The sequence below is a fragment of the Cyprinodon variegatus genome, unplaced genomic scaffold, assembly GCF_000732505.1.
Source record: "Cyprinodon variegatus isolate N-32 unplaced genomic scaffold, C_variegatus-1.0 Scaffold488, whole genome shotgun sequence".
Lineage (NCBI taxonomy): Eukaryota > Metazoa > Chordata > Actinopteri > Cyprinodontiformes > Cyprinodontidae > Cyprinodon > Cyprinodon variegatus.
In genome coordinates, this window is record NW_015150941.1 from 100,333 (window position 1) to 123,673 (window position 23,341).

At 37.1% G+C, this 23,341-nt stretch overlaps 2 protein-coding genes across 2 annotated transcripts; one reads left to right on the top strand and one right to left on the bottom strand.

The window, feature by feature from the left end:
• Positions 1 to 2,659: 2,659 nt before the first annotated feature.
• On the bottom strand, positions 2,660 to 13,441 carry LOC107094522 (uncharacterized family 31 glucosidase KIAA1161-like). The gene is made up of 6 exons (XM_015390200.1): positions 13,379 to 13,441; positions 10,816 to 11,244; positions 8,323 to 8,854; positions 5,692 to 6,496; positions 5,498 to 5,616; positions 2,660 to 3,325 (listed from the first exon to the last, which is right to left on the bottom strand). The coding sequence occupies exons 2-6, from the start codon at positions 11,091 to 11,093 to the stop codon at positions 2,981 to 2,983; spliced, it is 2,079 nt and encodes a 692-aa protein (XP_015245686.1). The 5' UTR covers positions 11,094 to 11,244; positions 13,379 to 13,441; the 3' UTR covers positions 2,660 to 2,980.
• A 1,337-nt stretch (positions 13,442 to 14,778) lies between these two features.
• izumo1 (izumo sperm-egg fusion 1) lies at positions 14,779 to 21,567 on the top strand. The gene is made up of 9 exons (XM_015390211.1): positions 14,779 to 15,721; positions 15,822 to 15,896; positions 16,043 to 16,126; positions 16,224 to 16,244; positions 16,360 to 16,449; positions 16,692 to 16,819; positions 17,979 to 18,129; positions 20,919 to 21,084; positions 21,424 to 21,567. The coding sequence occupies exons 1-9, from the start codon at positions 15,520 to 15,522 to the stop codon at positions 21,491 to 21,493; spliced, it is 987 nt and encodes a 328-aa protein (XP_015245697.1). The 5' UTR covers positions 14,779 to 15,519; the 3' UTR covers positions 21,494 to 21,567.
• Positions 21,568 to 23,341: the final 1,774 nt, after the last annotated feature.

Below are 23,341 nucleotides of genomic sequence, written 5' to 3' on the forward strand. Positions count from 1 at the left end.
CCCAGTGTCTTATTTAAAGGATGTAAGCTAATGACTAAAGATTCCCCTTCAGTTTTTACTGTCCCAACCACATATAACTGTACTTAAAGTTGCTCTGTTCTGATGTCAACCTTTATGTCTTGTTATATTATAGATTGAGCAAATTACCAAAGCGTTGGTTGTTCTTGACTTTAAGGTTCTTACACATTTGTTTTTAACCCTTATATTTCAGATCGAATTACCTTAAAATCTATAGAGTAAGTAGTGGGTAGAAAAATAACACATATGTTTTATTGCATTTATTAGTCAAACAAATCAGGTCAAAACTAGTACAATATGGTTCAAATATTTAAACAAAGCAGTAGTACAAGAGTGGGAAAAATTTCTGAATGCACTGAATATGTTAAATGTCCTTAACCCAATTTACAATTGGGTTTAAGTCTGAAGAAAATGAAATATTACTAATAGTGGAAGTTGAACATATCTATGAGGTTGTGCTGGGATCACTTGTCAAATAAGGTTTGCATATAATGAAGTTCATTACATACCAAAAAGTTAAAATTACGTTAAGAATAAGAGGATACAGCACAGCCATAGATTTATCAGCCAAACGTTTTCAGATGTCTGAGAAGGTTCAATTATTTTCTCATGCGCATGACATTTTTAAAATCCAAAAATCATATTTTAGCACAATGTTAAGGTTCCTTCATCTCAATAAGAATAAAATCATACACAGTTGCTGTGAGGAATGCACAATTCTCTGATATTCTACAAACACACATGCACTGTGGTGTGTTTTGGATGCGCAGTGGTTGGCGTGCACAATCCATGACCAGAGGCATTAGTCCTCGATGGGCCGACATGGGTTCGAGTCCAACCTGTGGTTCTTTCCTGCATGTCCCCCCCCCCCCCCTCTCTTTCCCCATTTCCTGTCAGCCTACTGTCAAAAAACAAGCCACTGGTGCTGCAAAAACTAAAAAAATAAATAACATACATGCACTGTATTAAGAATTCACACATTTTAAATTCTTTGGCACTTGACCTTTGAAAAGCAAGTGTTTGTGTGCAGCAGTCAAAATACATTATAGTTTAAAACCAAAACAAATTACACACTGGACCTCCCTGGGTTCATTTTAATAAGCATTTCCAAAATAACTCAATGTATGATTCAATTTATTGAGAGAGTTCCCTTTGCAAGAGCCTTAAAGTGAAGCATATATCTGCAAGTAAAACTTCTACATTCTCCTGTCTTAGTGAACAACCTTTTCTCTTCCTGTCAGCTAGCTAACTAACCTGATGGCAAGTCAGTATAAGTAAAGAGCTTTTCATCCAGGTAATTAAACCATCTTTGTGCTTTTTGTCTCATGCGAGGGATCATTATAGAATATAAGTTCAAGCACTTGCAAACGAGTGGCTTCTTGCATTTCATTGTGTGCAAAATAGTGTCAAGTCTTTGCTACTTTTATGTGAAGCACAGATAATATAAGGCGAAATGAGTCACAAGGCAAAGGTGGAGAAAAGACCAATGTATCATACTGAATAATTGTTAATAATTGCAGCTGTAAATAGGAAATCTCCAACAGAAACCACCTCCACCAACATTAATGCCACCCTGAGCAATACTTTTAGTTCTCACGTTTCGCAAAATGAAATGGCAAAATGGCACATCAGGACTGATAATAGAAACCTTTAAAAAATGAACATTTTATAAAAGTACCTAGAATCACAGAAGTTGTCCTCAGTCACTTATTAAGTGAAGCTTCAATAAAGTGCAGAAACTAAAATGCAAGTTAATGTGTGTCAGCTTGGTCATTTGAAAGTTCAGACTCCCACTTTTACCAGTGGTCCAAATGCCAAAGTCAGGGTCTATTCTGTAGCTAGAACAGCACCCAACAGGTGCATTCCTTTATCTTATGGCAAAGTCATCTAAGCTACCCTGTATTTTATTTAACAGTGTAATTAAAGTAAAAAAAAAAAATGCTTCATCACAAACATGACCCTAAATAAACAGGTCACGGTTGTGAAATAAAAAGATGGCCTGAAGCATTAAGGATCAGTTGTTGGCACTACAAAGGAAGGCTGCATTAGTGGCACAGTCAAGGATTCTTACCCTACACATCTGTGGAAGGCACGTGAGGATGAGGAACAAAATAAAAAGGTAGTGAAAATAAAATATAAAAACACAGAGAAGCACCAGTCATTCACTAGAGATAGGAATCAGCCATCTGATAGGCTTAATCAGCTCTGATTGGTGATCCAGAGGTCAGGTTCCAAAATTTTCTGGCATTCAAAAAATACATAAAAACTTAAGATCCAGACTTGAATTGTGTGTGCGTGTGTTCTGCTGATAATGTTCATCACTTTAGGCTGCTATGTCACCGTGTCATTTTTATCTATTTATCAAGTGCCTGAAAACAATCCTGTAGCCAGATTACCTATAAAAATGTTCAGGCTATTGTTTTCAGTTTCAAGCATTCTTCATGCTGAGTTGTGTCTACAGCCCAAACTAAATCATAGTATTATCTACAAAAAAAGTTCCCTTTTTAAAGACTTGCACTCATATTTCACAATAGAACTGTTTTCTTGTGGGGACTCCGTTATATGATATCCGTTATGCGCCTGCCTACAAGTTTTGCAGTGCGCAATAGTACTATATTGATAAATACTGAATGAAATAACCTAAGATTAAGCCCAAGAGTTCTACACCTTAGTTAATCAAACCACAGTTTTGGGGGGATTTCCTTTTAAAATAAGCAAATCTGTCCTTAAGAAATCCGGATACTTGTATTACTCATTAAAAGCCTGACTGGTGCATCTCTACAAAAAATAAACTTATTTAAGTAAAAATTTAGATGAATAACGTCATAGGAGGCACAGACTCAACATTCACCGAAATCAGAACTTTTTCCATAAGATAGCAACCATTAGCTTGTCTTGTTTAATGAAGATAAGCATACATACAGTGTGTCTGTCAGTGCAACTTGCTTTTAATTAATCTAATTTATGTCTTATCCCAATAAAAGTAAGCCATCTCATCCAGGTCGACAGGGTAGTCTGTGAGATACGTGGGACCTTCATACTTCCCTCTTTTGCTTTTCCAAGGGCCTGGTGGCAGGTAGATGTCCCTCTCTTGCTTTCCAGGCTCCAATACCGGAGCCACCAAAAGATCATCCCCAATCAGAAACTGGGAATCAATCTTAAAGGCTGCCTCGTCGTCTTTGGCGATCCACCACAGGGGCCTTATGATGGGATCTCCAGTCTTAACAACCTCCCCTGCCAGCTCAAGAACCCTTGGAGCCACCTCACTTTCATGGATCTCTGAAAACTTCCGGGCAATCTGAACCACCTAGAGAGAAATGAATAGAGTTTTAGCAATTATCATTTTACTTGGAATTTATATTTAGCATGAAAGCAGGGAAATTCATTGGTGGCAGCCCCCCAGCTTATTATCTGTGTGAGAAGGAACAATTTTAGTTTGTTAGTGCTGGAAAAAAAAAGAGAACAAAAAGAGAACCCTAAGATACCTTAAACACTTTAGTGAAAACTCAAAAGGTACACAGTACTCCAGCAACTCCTTTTTGCTTTAAAACAGTAAAAATAAAGTAAGAAACCCAGTGTGGGTTAAAATTAGCCTGACGTAGTCCGACTCAATTCTAGTCAGAATATGAGTCTGATACTGCTCCATAGAGCTGTGATTATGGGGCGTGTTTCGAACGAACCAGGAAAAAAATGCCTCTGCACTCAATTGGATAGACCTACAACCAATAAGAGCAACGGAGTGCGTGACGTATGTTAAGCGAGGCATATTTGTTGTCCACAAAAATCAAAGCGTGCAGTTGCACGCCTATAATAAGAAGATGAGACTTGATCGCGTTTCTCTGTTCCTCTTTTAAAATTAATTTGCTGTCGATATCTTCTAGAACAGACCTAATAGCAGAATCTACTCACCCAAACTCTCCAGCGGCAGCCATTATTGTTGTCACCCTAGCGCGCTTTGGTCACGTGGTTGATTACGTTACTCTTGATCATCTGTCCATCATCGTATAAAGTCCGCCCTGACAATTTGATTGGATCGCCTGACAGTGGGCTATAATACTCGCGCTACTATGGAGCAGAGCCAGACCGAACTTCCTCGAACTCAAACCTTGTGGGCGGGACTAAGTTCTGACTGGCACCCAGGCTAGGTTAAAATAGTGTTTAAACCTCTTTTGGTTTTTAGACTAAATGTCTTTTATCAAGAAAAATTGGCCCCCTCTAGTGGTCACATCGAACAATGCTATAAAAATTTAACATCTATTCCATGAGTAAAAATTAATTTGCAAAAATCTACCAAATGTTATCCAATATTTTTTTTTTTTTTGGTATTTGAGAAAATAGGAAACAGGAAATATTTGTTGCTCTGATGTATTTCTCAATATTTTGCCACAAGCTCAAATTAATATATGGATTTCATATGACAGACCAACAAAAAGCAGAGGATAAGTGGAAGGAATCGTCTGGATGATTTTTTCTACATCTTGTCTAAATATAAAAATCAGCAAACTTACATTTGTATTCAATCCTCTTTACTCTGACACTACTAAATAAGATCCAAATAAGAAACTAATTAGTAAATCAAGTCTACCTGTGTATTTTGGTTTTAAAACAATTATTCTGTAAAGGGCTCAAGGATTTCTTAAAGGCGCTCAGTGTAGACATGGCACACTAATGACAACAGAATATAGATAACAGGTCAAGGAGAAAGTTCTGTAGAAGTTTAAAGCATGCTAAGATTGTAAAACAATATCCAAATCGAAGAAGCTGCAAAAATATTCACATTTGTTAAGCGTTAATCTTTTTCTTAAATTACATGTTAACCATCTAATAAACCAAGAGCTAAGAGGCTTTTATCACTTTCGAAAAGCTGCAGAGATTTAAAAGTCCCATATTTAATGTACGGGGACATTACAGAGCAAACATGGAAGTACAATCCAGTGATCTAATGAGGCACAAACTTAATCTTTAAGACTGTATACAAGATGGGTGGTAGGAACACCGCACATTAGCCTGAACACAGCATCCATTTAAACATGGAGGTGGAAGCATCATGGACTCCAGTTACTAAAGGAATTTGGTTTTAATGTACAAACTAAGTTAAATTACCTTTTCAAAGGACTGTTTAACTTTTAAAAAGGGTGTGGAAAAGTAAACAATAAAAATCTATGAGATCTAATTTGGCAAAATTTAAAACCATACCAGGCTCTATGACCACAAAGGCATTATTTAAAAGGTCAGTGAAATGTTGCACATTGTCCCTGTTTGAAATAATAACTTAGCACCAAACACCACTGTATTCCCAGTGTGATCATCTTTCAGTTACTTGTCTTAATTTTATTCTCTAAACATAAACTAGTTACCAAACTATCAGTTTCTGTTGATCTTGTTAATTTCATTTAGTAGAGAGATGATGTTTTGGGATTCCACAATTCAAATAATTATTTCTAACTTGGAATTATGCTTTTTTTCTGTAAATGCTCACCTCGTCATCATAAGCCCATGGTGGAATAGAGAACTGCATGGCAGGCATAAAAGCAGACAGCTCCAACCATCTGATGTACAGCTCTCTGTCTGGCAGCTCATTGGTTTCATTTATCTTGCCTAAAATGCAGCATAGTTAAGACAAAAACAGATAAAAACATGGTGAATTTTGGTACATGTGCTGGGGTCTCCTACCTGCAGTGCTGTTGGGGTACGCATTCCCTCCAATCATATCTGGCAAGACAAACTGGTAGCCCAGAATACTGATAGTCAGAACAGTTGGGATGATGGACTTGAGACCAAGGTTATAACCCCAAACTGAATCCCTGTCAATGATCCTAAAGAAACAGGAGATGTTCTGACTCTGGTAGCCAACACGGAGCTCGGCACGTGAGCTGAAAGGTATGACCATCTCCGTGTAGCGCCGGGTGAAGGTGGAGGGGTCAGACAGAGGAACCAGCGTGCTAAACTGGCGAGGGAGGTAGCTTGTTTCTCCTGCATCAAACTTAAACGATGTCACATTATAACGACTTTTGAGCATATTTAGTTGTGACAAGAACCACCCACAGGCTTCTGGGTTCGTAAAATCCAAGATGCCACCAATACCATTCCACCAGCGGACGAGGGCAGGTAGCTCTCCACTTGGCTCTCGGACAAAAAGGCCTTTCTCCATAGCAACTCCAAAGTTAATGGAGTCATAGTTGATAAAAGGATGTGTCCACAGCGTGACTTGAAAGCCGTCCTTTCTGAGTTTTTCAAACATACCGCTAGCATTGGGGAACTTCTGGGGGTCAAAGTCAAACTCTCCATAGTCAGTGGTGTAGCGGTCATCCAGCTCCAGGTGGGCGCAGGCAAAGCCATGCTTGGTGATTTCTGATGCGTAGCTCAGCAACTTCTCCTGAGTTATAGCTGTCTTATGGAGGGCCCATGTGGACCACACCGGCTTTTTGAACACTTCAGAAGACGGGACTTTGAAAGGCTTTGGGAAGTATCGGCGCACCTGAGCAGAAACAATACAAAGCACATAGGACAGTTTATAGCAAGCAGATAAAATGCTGTTACATGCTGTTAACATCTGGCTAGAGCTTCATAGTAAAGGACACAGAAAGTTTAAAGAAGCAGTTTGAAAAATCCAGGCGATGCAAGCTACACAAGTAATGGCTAAAATGCTCACTGTATTTACTGAGAGAACAACTGCTACCTTAGACAACCTTTACCAGTACCATGGAGTCAAGAGGGATCAGTTTGTTAACCTTTGCCAGAAGGTTCCTCTGTGCCAGTTGCACAAGTGTAGAAAGTGAGAGACTGCTCAGCACAGCCTTCAAGATTGTGGATGAAAGAGGAAAAGGCTGACAGCAGACAGAGCAGTAATGCTTATTTTAATGAAGTAATCCTGTAATCGCTCCTGAATTTCATTTGAAGAGGATCGGGTCACACTTGAGCACAAAATACTTACAATTATTTTAGGTAGCTATCTGTTTTGAATGTCTAAATTTATATCTTGAACAAAACACTTCTCTTCGTGGGGTTCAGTCTTTGTATCTCATATTAGGTTCGTTTTTTTTTTACAATTTATTAAGACATTGTTGGGTTTCTGGCTGCTGTTGTATTTTATATTGTTTTTTTCCAAATATTTGCATTGCAATTTATGTTTATTTCTTTTTGCTGATAATGCACACTTCATTTGTTAATTAATAATATCAAATATATTTATATCCGTCATAATTGATTACCTTTTTAAAAAAATGTTTATACCTGATGTATTCACTCACACGGAGAGGTAAACGGCTCATTCATTTAGCAGTGGTATCAGCCGATAAGCTGAGCTCAGGATTAGATAAAAACTGGATCTGAGCATCTCTATGAAAATAAACAACTGCTATCTACAAAATAAAGGTAGTAAATACAAAAATAAGACTAACATGCAAACATGGGAAATATGCAAAGGAACAATAGTGCAAAAGAGAAATGCTGCAATCATAAGCAGCTTTCCCACTGAAATTAGAGGGTTAGCGGTTTTTCGAACACGGGCGACCCGCTAACAGTCGGCATTTTGGTCCCTCTCTGTTGCCAAAAAATAAGCTGAGTCTGATCCACTGCTGGCAAACTGCCTGGTTTCTGTTGTTTTGGATTGTTATATCAGATGCGACCACCGCAATGTTGTGACGTATGCTCGCTGTGCTCGACGGTTTCACATAAATTAGCGGGTCAACCTGGGTCTGATGTTCTCAACGTATGCTGATCAGAGCCGAGCCTTGCGAAAGCAATTTTAACCCAGGTCGCCCGCCGAGTCCTTTGACACGAGTCAGTGAGCCGTTCCCACTGCCACTAAAAGCCAATTGTTTGTGGCTTTAAACTGTTGTTTTGGCCATCGGGAGAGGGGTTATAGAAAACACAGAGCAGGACACTTCAAACACCTATGACTTTTACACGCCAACATCCTGCAAAGGAAAAATACTGCAAGCAGCAAATGCAGCTGCTATTTTAGAAAAGCTGCTACTGCTAAACTAGCTCTGCACAATGAAAGTGCCACAGACAACTAGGGGAAGTCGACCATCAACTCATACGATACCCAGAGGACATTTGGAGGAATGAAAGAAAAGCTTTTCTGTTGTGAGAATTTTTGATTAGAAAAAATCTCTTAATTAAAAGGTGTCAGCTGAATGGCCAATATGCTTCCAACATTTCAATGTATCAGCCTGATTGGAGCGTAGAAATGACAACTTTCAGGGTTTCAGCCTGCTAAGCTAGATAACTTATTTTGTTTATAAACTGTTTGGAATAAACTGAACTGACTGTTCTTTTCATGTATGCGAACACACTCACCATATACTTGTGAATGGAGGTAACATCCAGTCCCACACAGACTCTGTAGCTGAGCTCAGGGAAGTCCTGCTGTCCTGCGGGTGGTTTAAATGGGGAACCATGATATCGGGCCTCAAATCTTAGAGTCCTGTTCTTCTGCGACCAGCCCAAATGAAACGGGACTGAGTCATTAATCTTTATTGCAGTTGCATTGGAAGACAGCCAGTAACGTTCAAGGATTCCCCCAAATGCATTTCGATTGGAGTAAACGTCACTGGTGATGAAAGGCCGTGGTTCCTCTTCCCCTATGATTCTCAAAGGCCAGTACTGCTCTGCTGTCTCTGCTCCTCCGTACCAGTGAGAGTCGTTGTAGGCCATGGCATGTTCCACTGAGTGCACACTCTGTAGCTCCTCCCAGCGAATGCGATAACACATCACTGTGTCCTTGTCTCGGACTGTCTCGATGAAAAAGTTCAGCTTGCCGGAGTTTGACCGAGTACAGCTCAGAATATTCCCCTCCTTTGTGCAGGAGTCCAGATCCAGAGTGCCAGACCTGGTACCATGTATGAACAGGGAGGATACACAACAGAGAGGGGAAAAGTTAGCAATGGACATTTATCTTTTATATCTCTGCTTCTGTCTCCTTGAACCCCAGGAGACAGAAGCAGATGTCCGCTCTCACTGAGCCTGGTTATGTTGGAGGTTTCTTCCTGTTAAAAGGGAGTTTTTCCTCTCCACTGTTGCTACAAACATGCTTGGTATGAAGGGTTGCTTTTGATTCAAGGAATCGATGCAATCAGTTGGTTTTCCTTAGATAGAAAACTCTGAATAAATCTGACTGTATGATCTGGTTGAATTGTCTCTGTAAAGTGCCTTGAGATGACATGTTGTGAATTGCTGCTATATAAATAAACGCAATTGAACTGAATTAAGTAAATCATGTTTGTTCAGGTAAAATAATAACTAGCTGGAAGAGAACAAAGCTGCAGCTGTATGCTATTTTTGTCGAAATGACCTCTGCTAATAATGACCATGACTAAATCGGTCTCCCCTCAGGGTGCAGTCATGTGTCTGTCTCCTCTGGTTTTCCCATCTATAACCCACAAAGTGCACACAGGCAGCCTCTAAGCATAAGCTCTTAAAAAAATGGACTAACTATGCAAAAGCCAACACAACTAGACACTCAACAAAATGTAGAACGAAAACACAGTTATCTTATAACAGCACTATCTAATCCTGTTTCTATACCAAGTCCATGGAAGTTTCCCTTTTCCATTTTTTATTCAGGGCATAACCTATCTGAAATATAAAATAAAAACTTCAAATGCCATCTCAAGGTACTTTACAGGAACACAACAAGTTATCATTTTATAGCCTAAATCTAATCAAGCCCATCCTGATGAAATCAATAAATTTAGTTCATCACAAACAAACAAACTCCTCAGCAACAAGAGTCACAGTAGTTTGTCTGTTTATCTTCCCTACATGCGTTTTGAGCTCCAAGTCTTTGACTCACCAGTTTTTTTCCTTAGGCTGATTTGGACAAACACCAACGACTACTGAATCAACAAAAAGTTTGGAGATGTTCAGATCCAATCATCAAGCCATAAAATTCTGCTCCTGAAAAACCCATTTAAATCTTCACACGTGCCAATATGTCACTGTTTTTAACTGTTTACCTTTAAAGAGAACATTTTAATTTGCCGTCTCATATATCCCACTTAATGGGTGACTTGAGAGCAAATAATCAGGAGCAAGTCATGACTCTTTCTGTGTTCAGAGTAGAATGTCTTATAGGTTTATATCCTTTGATTGGGATCAAAATTAAAATTACAATTAAAAAAAAACTTAGCAATTACACATTTTTAAAAGTTTGACTTGAGAAAGGCCAGTTGACTGAATCTCATTCTCTCTTTCTTGAAATGCAAGGAGTACTTGACTTGAAAATATTCCTCTGATTTAAGAATAGAGAATAAAACCTATACTAAAATGTATTAGAAACTATTATACCCTATAATGGTTTAATGAAGATACTACATCTCAGATAAGAACTACATTCAAGTACAAACATTTTCCTTATACCAAAACATTTTATCTATATCCCAATTATTAATAGTTTGGGCTATTTATACCATTTCTATATTCAATACAGTTTTTTTTTTATTCCATGCCAATTAAAAACACATCTTCTCTTGTGACTTTACAAAATCACATCATATTCAGGTTGTTTAAAGTGTTTTCTATCAAAGGAAACACATCAGACTGCATTCTTAGGTGTTCTTTATTTTGTCTCATTCATGTTTTTTGTTCTAGAATCTTAGTAGTTCATCTTTTTTTTCCTACATCTCACCCTATTTCTCACAATTTCACTTAAGATTTTCAATTTATATACAAAACCTGTTGTATCATACATTTAAATCCCTATAATTTGGACTCTTTCTATGCCATTTGAATAGAGAAAGATGAAAACAAAAATCTGTTGAATGATAAATCCATTTTCCACAGAAAGCTCACCTGAAAGTCATGGTGAAGATGATAGCCCCATGACGGTTCCGTATGATGTAGCCATCTTTTTTCAGGTCCAGCGACTCAGTCTTCAGTAACTGAGCTTTAAGAACAGACACCGAATAGTGGCACCAAGCGATCACAGCAGCCAGAACCAACACACAGCCTAGCAAACCGGCAATCACCATCCGCCGTCCCTCAGGTCCAAGTTTCTTTTTGTGTGGGGAACCGCGTGTTCCATCAGTCACCATCTGCTCTCCAGGATCTCCTGGGACAATCCGATACATACTGAAATACTTGTTGAAAGGCGTGAAGAGGAACGACTGTTGGTGCTTCTTGATGATCTTGACTGCCGCAGAGGAGCAGCAAATAATTCTTACGGTCTACCTGCAAATTTCTAATATCTTCATTTCTGAATAAGGATCAAGTTGTCCAAACCTGTGAAATAGGAGATGACAAACATCAGCTGAAGGATGGCTCGATGTCCAACGAAAAGGGGAAAGAATAAAACATGGGAGCAGAAACGTCTCAAGCTGTATTCTAGTCTGTTTACCAACCCTCTGCTAGAATTACTCATCACTGTAATGTTACACATTGGTTTTCAGAGTGTCCAGCCACATATCTAATTAACGTCCAGCAGATAGTGTAATCTGATAAACAGCAGGTAGGCAGGTTCAACGTCCGTATAGAGTCACACAAGTACCAGAACTAACACAGCTGATAAAAGCTTAACGACAGGCTATGATCAGAGCGAATGGTGCAGACACCAAGTAAGCATGGTACAGTTACATTTATTGCCAAACCACGGTAAATGATATTTAGGATCAGCGCCCCTCTAATAACAGCACAGCAGCAAGCATGTAGTTCTCGGTGATTTACTGGTCTGACAAACCTTTCAAACGTAACTTAGACAAGGAAAAACAATGATTATGTTACTACTTGGTTTTCTTCTATTATTCTAGTCATTTAATGGAAATGTGGCAAATTGTGAAGAAATTTGGCTTAAATTATTTGCATTAAACCTTCAGAGAAAAGTTGATTATTCATAATTTTCTTCATGCACTATTTCAGAGTTTCAATTTCAACCTTTGCCTTACAAAAATATTTGAACAACTTAAATGTCCCTCATTTTGTAAAATGGACTCAAACTTCAAGAAATTTAGTTTGGGACCAGCACAAAGCAGAGGATTACTGTGAAATGAAGCAAAAAAAAATAACATTTCTACTAATACAAATCTATATAAAAAGCATGCTTATGTATTTATCTCTCTACTTTGACAACACTAAGTCAACTTCAGACAAACAAATTATCTTAGAATCAATAAGGTAGGTTTTATTTTATCACCATGTAAATATAGCTAATCAATGAATGCCATTTGGGGTTTGCTAGATACCATTTATAAAGTTTTATAAATTAACTAAAATAAAAAAAATACAATATGTCAACCCTTAAACACAAAACATCTGCAAACCTAAGACACTTTTTGCAGCTGTAGTAAACTGACCAGGCAGGCAAAATACAGCATTTCCTATTGTGGTTTGCTCCAACCAACTGTCTCTAATACTGTGGGCAGTTCCACTGTAAATGTCTTTCACGTAATATTTTTCACAAAGCTGGAGAAAACATATGTTCACTAAGTAGTTGGAGTTCCCACAGTCCATGACTGCAGCATGGATCAGGACATCTCTCCAGAAATGCTGCAAGCTGCTAATCACATTTCCCCGTCCAATCCCGTCAGATTGGGGTAAAAATCTGAATGTGGAAAAAATCCTGAAACTGAAAAAGCTATTTGAAACTAAAAAAGAAAAAATAGAAAGAAAGGGATTTTAATCTTAACATAAAATCTAAAACTGCCATAAAGAAAAGAAATAAAAAGGGGGAAAAAAGAGTAATTAAAATACTAAACTGAATTATGAGTATTTTCAAACTGAATGGAAGAATTTAGACTAGATTCAGTTATTATTTTCTGTTTGCTTTTTTAGTTTCTCATATTATAAGGTAAACATTTGATATTCAATACCACCTTATATATTTTTTCATTTTTAAATAAGATTTACAAACATTTTGACCCCTTTCTGACTCCATAGATTTGGATCACAGCTTGTATGTTAAACAATCCAAATCCAAACCCAGTTTCTAAATAAAACCAAACACGTTATATGGGTAGGGAAACTTTATCAATTTCCTCTCTACAGCTTACTGAGGATGTGTTTGTTGTTGAAGGTTCCTTGTTTTGCAACAACAGACAACTTATGACACACAAAACCTGTTTTAAAATATTCTCCTCCTGATTAACACAACCAAACATGTATATTTCCAAAAGTGACATCGTGTTTATGAACAAATAAACAAGTGTAATTCAACTTTAGTGAACGTGAGTTTCCCTGAAAGACGTTAAGCGATGTTAACTGTCACAATTTGGCATTAAAGCTCGCTTCATTTACAACCTGTCGTGACAGCTATCTGTACGGTTCAATTGCAGATTAATGTTGTTAAAATTAAAAACATATACAGGAAGATATAGCCGTCGTGTCTCTGCTTACTTCAACAGCTTTATAAACAGATATTTACCTTATGTCTGCAGTTGAGTTACCGAGGTCACTTTGCGTACTGCACCGCCGAGATGTGGACAAACGTCTCTGGTCGTACTGCGCATGCGCCACTGTTTAAACCTCTCCCACCTACGTCTAGATTGGTCCTGAAAGCCGTCACTCAAATAGCCCCACCAGAGAGACTTCTGGGAACTGTAGTATAAGGAAAGCTTTGCTTCTAACGTGGGACGTCTGTGTTTTTGTGAGTTTTTTCTTCCTAAATCACACAGTAAACATATTTAGATCTTTATTGCTGATAAACGAACGAATAACACCAGAGTTCACATTAGGGCCTACCCCAAACAAGAAAACATATAAGTTACTTTTAAACCTAGCATACAACCGTTGCCATTGGAAACAAACAAAAAAGACAATACACCTGTTTTCTTTTGGCAATAAAAGTGTATTGTCTGGCAAGATTAATATATATATTAATATAATATAATATATCATAAAATCTAATAGTACACATATATTGTTATTCTTAATCACTGTTTTAAACTTTTCACGCTGTGTTGTCCTTTTTTGTGCGCAGAAAGCGGACGCCATTTGTTCCAGTTTATGCCAGTATCACACCTAACCTATAAAAGGTAAGAGCAGGTAGACAAAGCAAAATGTGTGAACATGTTTCACTTTCTGCCACTGGGTGGCAGCAACAAGCCATGTACAGACTGTTTTATCCCACTAGCTCCTGCTAAGCTTAAATATAGGATATAATTTTCAGCAGTAGTACAATGAATTTTGAATATATTTTATAACATTAAAATAGGGATCTTGGTGTTCTTTTTTTCCAGGGCTTTTCTTCACAAACAAACAAACAAACAAACAAAAAAACTGAAAAGTGGGGTATTTTATCTCTTTAGCTCCCTGAGCCTTTATGTGGTAGGTAGATGTTTATCAGGGTCATCTATTACAGCCACAATCTTTTTAGGAAATGTACAATCTTTGTATGCTTTGAGAAATATTTTTGGTTTTTTGATACGCCTTAGATTTAATCTAGAGTCTCTATCAACATATATTTTTTTCAAGTCATGCCCTAAAGTTTCATTAATCTTCCAAGGTTGTGATCTTACCATTGTAGCCCCCATGATTCTGTCACCACCATGCTTGACTGTGAGGATGTAAGTTCATGATTTGTTAAGAGCTTTTGCAGCTAATGTTTTCCTTGTTTATCCTGTCAAATCACACCAATGATCTCATATTGTATGTGTGTTAGTGCCATATCATTTTCATTTTGATATGACTGAATGGTGCTCTATGGGATGTTCAATTCCAAGAGTGTTGTATCAACTTTATTCTGACTGCTGCAGATGGAGTTATATCAAAATGAAATTACTCTAAGATGGAGCTCATTTTATAAGGATTACATGAGGAGGAAATAGAGGGCTAAATTAAAATGAATAGCATACTTCTGAGATTTTTATTTGCACAAAAAAAAAGACAAGAAAGGACTAGTTTCACGACTAGTTTTGCAATGCACTATTCAAGCCATGTTGGTGTCTCTATTTTGCCACCATCCAAGCAGCAGTAGCAGCAGCAGCATAAAGGATAGACATTTACACATGTGATTAATTAAGTTATTTAGGCTATATTGATGATTTTCATAACATTGAGGGAATATTATTGTATGAGCCAATAAAGGCTGAAATTATTTTAATGACTTAAAATGGGATACAGAATATCAGATGTAACTAATGAACAGCAGTCAACAGACTTGTTTTGAAAAGATGGCGGATATAAGGATACAGGAAACTAACTAACTTTTAAGTCATAAGACAAACAAAAGGACAATCAACTTGTTTCATTAGTATTTTGCTTAATAAAGTATTCTAGTAGCAAATAGAGATGCAGTTTGAGTCAGTCTTTCTGTTGCTTGGAATTCTAGTTTTTACTGGGTTTTTCATTACTACTGTGTCCAGATTATGTATAATTATATCACCCTAAAGAATACAATTCAAATAGGCTTATTGAAGAAAACACACCATCTCGGTAACATTCATACCTGTGATAAACCCATCTTAGCAGTGCTTTATCTTAAGGAATGTTATTTGATAATTCTGCTTTAAAATATTCAGATCACACAAACACAAAGGTTGTGGTGCTTCCGAGAGCTGCAGGAAGATGCTGTGGATTCTGGTGGCCCTGATCTCCTGCATCTGTGCAGCTCAGGCCTGTCTGCAGTGCGACCGCACCATCAGGAACATGCATGACGACTTCATCTTGTCTGCTCCTACAGTGAATGAGCAAATTGAGTTACAAACAATTTGTGACCACGCCTATGAGACATACAGAGAGACGAGCCGGAATCGAAAGGGGGTCATTGGTGAGACCATAAACCCCGTATCGGAATAATTGTTTTTACTTCGGGGTCTTACATCTCACCAAAATGCTTCTTTTTTTTGTTTTGTTTGCTAAATGCATAGATCCAACCACATTGTACAGAGCCAAAACTGAATACCAAAGTGAATTTGATCGCTTTTTGAAAACAGAACCCACTGGTAAGAAAAAAAAAAGATGATGTGGAAAAACTTACTTGAAACTATTTTCCAACTCTTTATGATTTCACAACAAAGAGGTTATTTAAAATACTACTATCATCTTTGCTTGACATCTAACAGCAGTGTATCCTGTTTCTATATTTAAGGGTCTCTAACATTTGAAACCATTCAGATCATGGAGAAAGGCAGGAAAATCTTAGAGAAGCACTTGGACGCTTTTATCCCTGATGGTAATCAACCTACAGTAAATAATAGTGAGGCAAAGCACTCTATGCAAGTTTCTACTGTTAGTTTCATTTCATCTCTCTGTTTTCTGTTTCCATGAAGGACTTTGCCCCAACAAGTGCGGTGAGTTTGATCGCTGATCCCACCAACGATGCTGCTTCTGGTTGTGCAAACCATGTTGAGTTGGTACATGTTTGCTGAACACATGTACATACGTGTGTGTTTTTGTGAATTACAGGAGTTCTCTGTAGAAGAGTGATGGACTGTATCTCTTGCAAATACAAAATCTACACTTGTCCATCTCTGTCAGACCAGCTGGACTGTGGCGGTATTTTCTATTTCTTTCTTGTAGTGTTGTATTTATATGTTGTTCGTCATTTGATGAGTAGATGAGGGGTTGGCCTGCCTATGTAGAGGGACTGCATCATTCTTCGGAGTATATTAAAGCATGTGGAATGTGTTCTAAAGCATAATGCCTCAGCATGGCCATGTGCAGTGCTAATTAAAAAGATTATAGATATAATCCAGAAGCAAATACATTACAAATCTCTTGTTCTATCTCCTTTCCAGTGTACCCATTGCAGGGGGATGAGGGAGGCCAGGCTGTGTTGGACTGTTTCCTTCCATGGCATCGTTTCCTATTGGGAAAACCAGAGTACTACTACTCCTGGGCTCCTGGAGAACCGGGGAACAAAACGGTCACACAGCTGAAACATATTTACTAATATCCTAATTTAACATGTATATTATATTATATAATATATATTTATTATATATTATATTATTTATATTTAGATAAAATAAATGAGAATACTATAGAAAAGTTTATATATTTTAAACAAAATTCACTAAGTGGAACAATTTAAAGCTGAATTACAAACGGAGGGATATTTTAAAGCATGTTTTCTGTCGATTATATTTATATAATATATACCCATAATTAAAACACAACATCTAGGATTAGAGTATTACATTTGACCAATAGCAAGCAATTTTTAAAAAAAGAAATGCAGCTTTTATTATTTTTATATGGACATTTTTTAGTACCTGCTTAAAGGTTGATGATTATGTATAGTCCCTTTATCCAGTCGAAGCACATATTTTGCTTAATTTAGATATGACTGTACTTTAACTTTACTTTCAATTTCCTTTCCACATTGCTCCACCTAAATGTTATTCAGACGTTAAAACATTGGGTGGAGTTTTAAGGTGCAGCATTAGGCTGGTTTTGCTCATACCAGCATTACACAAGTTTCTCTGTCCATACAGAAAAAAAAAAATATTTTTTAGCATCTCCTTCCTTTGGAGTTTATTAAAGTTCAGTTCTTGTCCTTTTCCCTTAATTATTGTATCCTCTCCCTTTATGATTAATTCTGAGAAACATTTGCATTTATGTCTTCACAAATGGCTGTCAGAATTATTTCACCACACAGCCAATTGTTTAGAAATTCCTGTAAAGTAATTAAAAAACATGGATGGTTATTACTTTTTTAAAAGCTTTATTAAGAAAAAAAAATGGCATTTTATATAGTCATACACCAGTCACCCAAACCTTTGTGAGCTGGAACCATATTTTGAGCAATAGGTCGCAGATCTTTGTGTAACCAGGTATTCAGGATTAAAGTGCAACAACCAGGTCAGCAGTATTTTGTAGGCACTATGATGAGCTTTCCAGCTTCTGTTGGTAGTACAGCATTTTTTTTTTATTGTTTTTGAAATGTACCTTATCAATAAATTGTATTTGGATGTCCTGTTTTGTCACACATTTAGCTGTTGTGTGTTAGCTTGCATGCACATTTTTCCTGCCTGCTATCTGCCTCTACTCCTTATTTATCACTTCCAAATGTCTACATATAGCTGACTGAAAAGGACTTCAAGACCTTAGTGGTGACACACGACTCGTCTGTGGTCCTGAATCAGCTGCACTTGGAGGAGCAAGGAACATATCGCTGCTCTCTGCAAGACCAAATTGGAACCATCTTCTATAGAGTCACATTTCTACTCACAGGTGAAGTCGAGATTCAGACATGTCATTACAAGTAAGGCAAACAGTTGACGCAATCTAGAGCACTGTATTTGCAAAGCTGCCACTGTAGAATCAGATCCCTTTTATAGATGGAAATTCTTACCCGGACACTCATCATCAAAATATGGTGTCGATTTTTCAATTCTCCTACTAACAAATTATCTTCCTCCCACTATCACTCGTTACAAAACTCTTAATTCCAGTGACTTAGCTATCTCTATCTATCTATATCTATCTATAGCTATCTATATTTATTTTAAATGTAAATGAATTATTTATTGTGATAGAATAACTTAATACTAAATGACATTTATTCAAGAAAAAAAAAAACAGTTTTCTTTAGAAAATATATTTTACAGCTATCTACCTAATCTCTTTTCATAAATTAAATCATTTTTGGCTTAAATAATCATGTATTGATCCACAGAACATATTCTGCAGAGGAACAACGGAGAGCAAAGCTATGATATTTCTCTGGCTGTACATTCAGAAATACCTGCTTTCTTTTTAGTGGGGTTGGGGTCCACATTGAAAAGAAATGTTTGATTAATTTTCTGGTCCAATATATTGAACTTCAGCATTTTCATTCATATTTTGCTTTTAAAAGTCTTGCAACTCTCTTCACCATAGTTTTAAAGCTTGCTTATCTAACGCATAACTTAAATATCCTTGCATTCAAGACAAGGTAAGAACATTTATTTTTGCTTTTTTAATAAGTGTAATGTAAAACCTTTTATCAGTTACCCTTTCAAAACAGTTAAAATAAAAGCTTTATCAATTGAGGGATTACCATGTCAAAAATTAGCTTTCGAGAATAACAGAAGTTTGTTTACTGCCTGATTGTAAACAGACAGACAGACAGTTTTGTCAACAAAACTGCATCAAAATCGCTGATAGTAACTTAAAAAGAAATACATCTTTCTTTAATTCTAAGTGGACCATTTAACAATTAATCTTTAGCTTTACAAAGTTTCATTGTAACCATTACCATGAAGCTATATTATATGTTCTAGTTTCTTTGTGATTTTTTGCACAAAGTGAGAACTTTCTATTCAGTGTATGCCTTGTTTTACTAAATATAGTTTTTTTTTTTTTTTAAAAAGGAAATTTCTCTCTCGCCAGTCTACCATTTTCACAGCAAACATGTGCGTTTGCCTCCGTTCTACCAAACGCTTGACTCTACCAAACACCGCAGAAGATGGCTTTTCATATCGAGTCCATTCTGTTGGAGGTTTTGTCCTTTTAAAAGGGAGTTTTCCCTTTCACTGTCACTGCATGCATGCTCAGTATAAGGGATTGTAAAGTCAACAACACAATGCAAGTGACTGAAGACTGTTACCACATGCTCATCCAGGTGGAGTGAATTCTTCAAAGTCAATAATCTGCTGGGCTTCCCTTAATTTAAAACAATTAACCTGCCTGTCTGTATGATTACAATAACCTTTCTCTGTAAAGCAGCTTGAAATTTCATAGATGAAATGGAACCATAAAAATAAACTGAATTTAATCTAATTCTTTTACATGTTTTGCCTTTTCCATACTCCAAAAAGGTCTGACCAGTACTTTTTAGATCTCCTACAAAAACTGCCACTGACTCAGCAAAAATACCCTGAACTAGTGAAGAAAACCCCCATTACCTTTAAAGCAAAATATGACTGTCATGGTCAAAATGCCTGCAGGGACGCCTGCTTATATATATACTTCAATGGTTGGGGTATTTCCACCAGGGAAACATGATACCTGTGTTAGAACAAATACAACCTATTGACTTCGCTGTAATTTCTGACTGGCTAATTTATTTTTCAACATATGATTAAACTTCTCCATACTACTCATAAACTATTGTTTAATAAAGAAGCATCTGTGACAGCATTTGTAGTGATAAAAAAATAAAAAATAAAAAAAATCATTCTACTGTTTTATTTCTGATATTATTTAGACTCTGATATTATTTAGACTCTGAAACCTTCTCTTTCAACCTGAACAGTTCGGCAGTTTGCTACGGCTCAATAACAAACACAGGATGTGACACTTTGAGGTTAGCTGTCGCATACTAAGTTATGAGACAAATATCCTTCCTATCCTTCCTTTCTTTTATTTGATTAATTTTTGAAAGTCAGAAGTAAAGATGATTTTGGTAAATTGTGTATGTGTTAATATGTACAGTTAAGCCCCAACTTACTAAACTATGATATGAGACAACAAAGTAATGTAAAATTAGTTAATAAAAAAGGTGTTTATTTACTCTCTTATATGAAAAGTAGAAAATAATTTCAACACCTCAATATTTCATGAATGATCTTTCATGAAATTTCAGAAGTCAAACCCTTTGTAAATTTAATGGTCAGTTTTCCACCATTATTTTTAACTAATTATCTCTTATAATGAGGCCTAAGTGTTTAAGGTTAGAATACCTTTTGGCCATCACCCCAATCTGTAGCTCCCTCTGCAAATCAGATTCTAGTCTAACTGGGCACTCTAAAATGTGAATATTACTTCAAGACATTGAAAAAAATTTGATTTAAACGTAAATCAGGCAGGAGTATGATAAAAATGTAAAGCTCTGATGGGATGGGGCTAATTAGTGTGTTAATTTACATGCCAAGGTATCCTGAATGTATTGGTTTTCTGTTGTGTTCTGCATTGCTCACATACCTTTACCAACACATTTAATTCCTTAAAAGGTGTAAGGTGTTTACCAGTATGTCTGCTTAATGACTTTGATTTTAAGATTGATGCACTGTGTTTAAAATAAACCTCTGCCTTCACAGTTGCCCCCTTGCCTCTTCAGACCCACCAAGCTTTCGTCACTCTGCCCTCACTGGCTCATGGAGACTACTCACCTTTTCAACCTACAGAGAACCTGCTTGTGGCTGTCATCTCCTTGGTTACAGCGCTGAGTCTGGCAGCCAGCGTAGGCCTCACAGTTGTCCTGGGGTGAGAGACTGCATGTGGGTGGAAGCGGGGGATGGGTTTCACAGGAAAAGAGGGGGTGAAAAGAGATAAAATGAAGCAAAGTGAATGACAGGTTAAATCATCAATGTAGAAGTAGAGCCAGCTGGGATGTTAGGTGGTTTAACTACAAAATCTCAGTTTATTATTCTGAGTCAAGATAGCTAAACTGAGTCAGAAAAAAAAAGGTCTACTTTTTTTTTATTTGGAATAAATTCTTACTTCTTTCAGAAAGGGATGCCAGTTATGCTAATATAAAAAAATCAAAAGTTCTTCATTTTGGTTTTAAATTGTGTGTTTTTTTTTTTTTTTTTGTTCTTGTAGGATGATGATGAATCGAGAGAGAAAAGCCAAAGGTTTGAGGAAGTCCAAGGAAGAAGTGTGCACAGTGTGATAAATAAAGTAATCACACTCTCAAATGGTGGAAGAGGTTTTCTCACTTCCGTTTGTAGATCTCTCTCCACAGTCAAATACATTTCCCAGCATGAAGTGTTAAGTCATGTCCAGAAAGTGAGAAAAGGTATTGAAATACAATGTGTCATTCAAGAGTTATAGGATCTGGTTTGTTTGTTTGTTTTTAATTAGCTGAGATCTCATAAGACATGAAGTTGGTGGAGATACAACAGAAATCACTTAGTTGATTTTTGATTACTATGTAATTTGACGCATCTGTACCCATGTTTCTGCCAAAATAAAAACAAGATTTTATTTATTCATTCAATGAGTTAAGATAAACTTCTGACAGCATGGTGATCCCCCCCCCAGCCCCACCAACCCCCCACACAGATGAGTCAAAGCTGTGGCCACATGGGCATCTAAGATTTGAATCAGGGATAAAATAAATCTCCTGGATTACAGTGTTTTTTTTGTTTGTTTTTTTCAGATTAAAACCCCAACCACGCAATAATCCTAGCTAATCCCTCCAAAGGGAAAAATGAGATAAAAGCAAGCAGCGGATGTTGCCATCAGAGGTTCTATTGATATTTGTTTTTTACTGATTCATTCATTCAGAGAGAAAAGCAAGTAATGTTCCTGTCACTATGAAGCATGTTCTAATATTCAGTCATGACTTTTGCTGATTAAGAAGTAACGTATCTAATCATCTTGGCTGCATTTATAATGTTTTATATTTTCTTGGAGTGTACGTTAGTGAGTTAATTTGCTTCTGTTAAGTCATTGTCAAGTCACACATCCTGTAAGATTACAGTAAACCCACTCTGACTTCCAACAACCAATTAATACCAGTCTTGCAATATTATGCCATGGGGAAGATGATGAAATATTTAAAACTGAAAATGAAAATGACTGATATTGGATGAGTAACCAGAGCCAGGAAATCACCTATGAAATTACAAACACTGAGAAAGGATTGTAGGGAAATTTCTAGCAAAGCCTTGAATTATGAGTAGGTAGTTTGGCTTATGAGCTACGATAACAGGAGTTTTGACAATACAGTGAGGGGGTGTGTGGAAGTTGAGGTTTGCATCAGTGTTGACAGGATGTACATCTGCTGCTGCTGCTCTTTCCTTTGAGGTCTGCAGACATGGGGGAGAGGGCTGTGAAAAAAAAAAAGAAAACACTTTTAAACACACCCACATACACAGGCTCTCACGTCACATTCTTCCAGCATAGCAGTCGTCTACATCTCACAGGTCTTACTCTAGTGTGTTGAAAGGAACAGTACAGACTGAGGCAACAATAAGTGCACTCTCAGCTGCTCTCCTGACAGCCATGATAAAGTGTGTAGTAAAATGTGTAAAAATGTGTGTGTAGACTGCAGTGGATTGAAAGTGCAGCCTCAGCAGGGAGAAGGGATGACAAAGTGGTCGTTCTACAGAAGGAGAAACAGGCAGCGGTGAGAGAAAGGGAAGTGGGAACATGAAGAAAGTTGGAGCCAAAGGTCTGAGTGGGAGAGAATCATGTGGGAAGGTAGAGTAATTTCAGTGTGGGCTATGTGGAAATGAGAAAAAAGATGTCAGATTACAACCTATCATGTGAGCAACCCAACAGTAAACATAAAGATACCATACTCACATGGACGGAAAGACATCTGCATAGACTCTTTTACAAAAAAGGAGTTCCTTTTTACTCATGTTGGTTTGAAACACTTTGTATTAAACATGTTTTACTCAGCACCAGTTCATCAAGAGTCATCTCAGGACACTGTACGAACAGCCACATCAGTCCATTTACATCACTACATCACGTCCTATTTAATACACTGTACAAAAGAACCCTCAAG

Bases quoted from the DNA above. Each gene is read 5' to 3' on its own strand.
- izumo1 (XM_015390211.1), top strand. From the start codon at position 15,520: ATGCTGTGGATTCTGGTGGCCCTGATCTCCTGCATCTGTGCAGCTCAG. The intron at 15,897-16,042 runs GTAAGAAAAAAA...TCTATATTTAAG, and splicing joins TTTGAAAACAGAACCCACTG to GGTCTCTAACATTTGAAACC. The intron at 16,820-17,978 runs GTCACACAGCTG...GTCTACATATAG, and splicing joins GAGAACCGGGGAACAAAACG to CTGACTGAAAAGGACTTCAA.
- LOC107094522 (XM_015390200.1), bottom strand. From the start codon at position 11,093: ATGTATCGGATTGTCCCAGGAGATCCTGGAGAGCAGATGGTGACTGAT. The intron at 6,497-8,322 runs GTGAGTGTGTTC...GTTTCTGCTCAG, and splicing joins CCTCCATTCACAAGTATATG to GTGCGCCGATACTTCCCAAA. The intron at 5,617-5,691 runs GTAGGAGACCCC...GCTGCATTTTAG, and splicing joins GTACCCCAACAGCACTGCAG to GCAAGATAAATGAAACCAAT.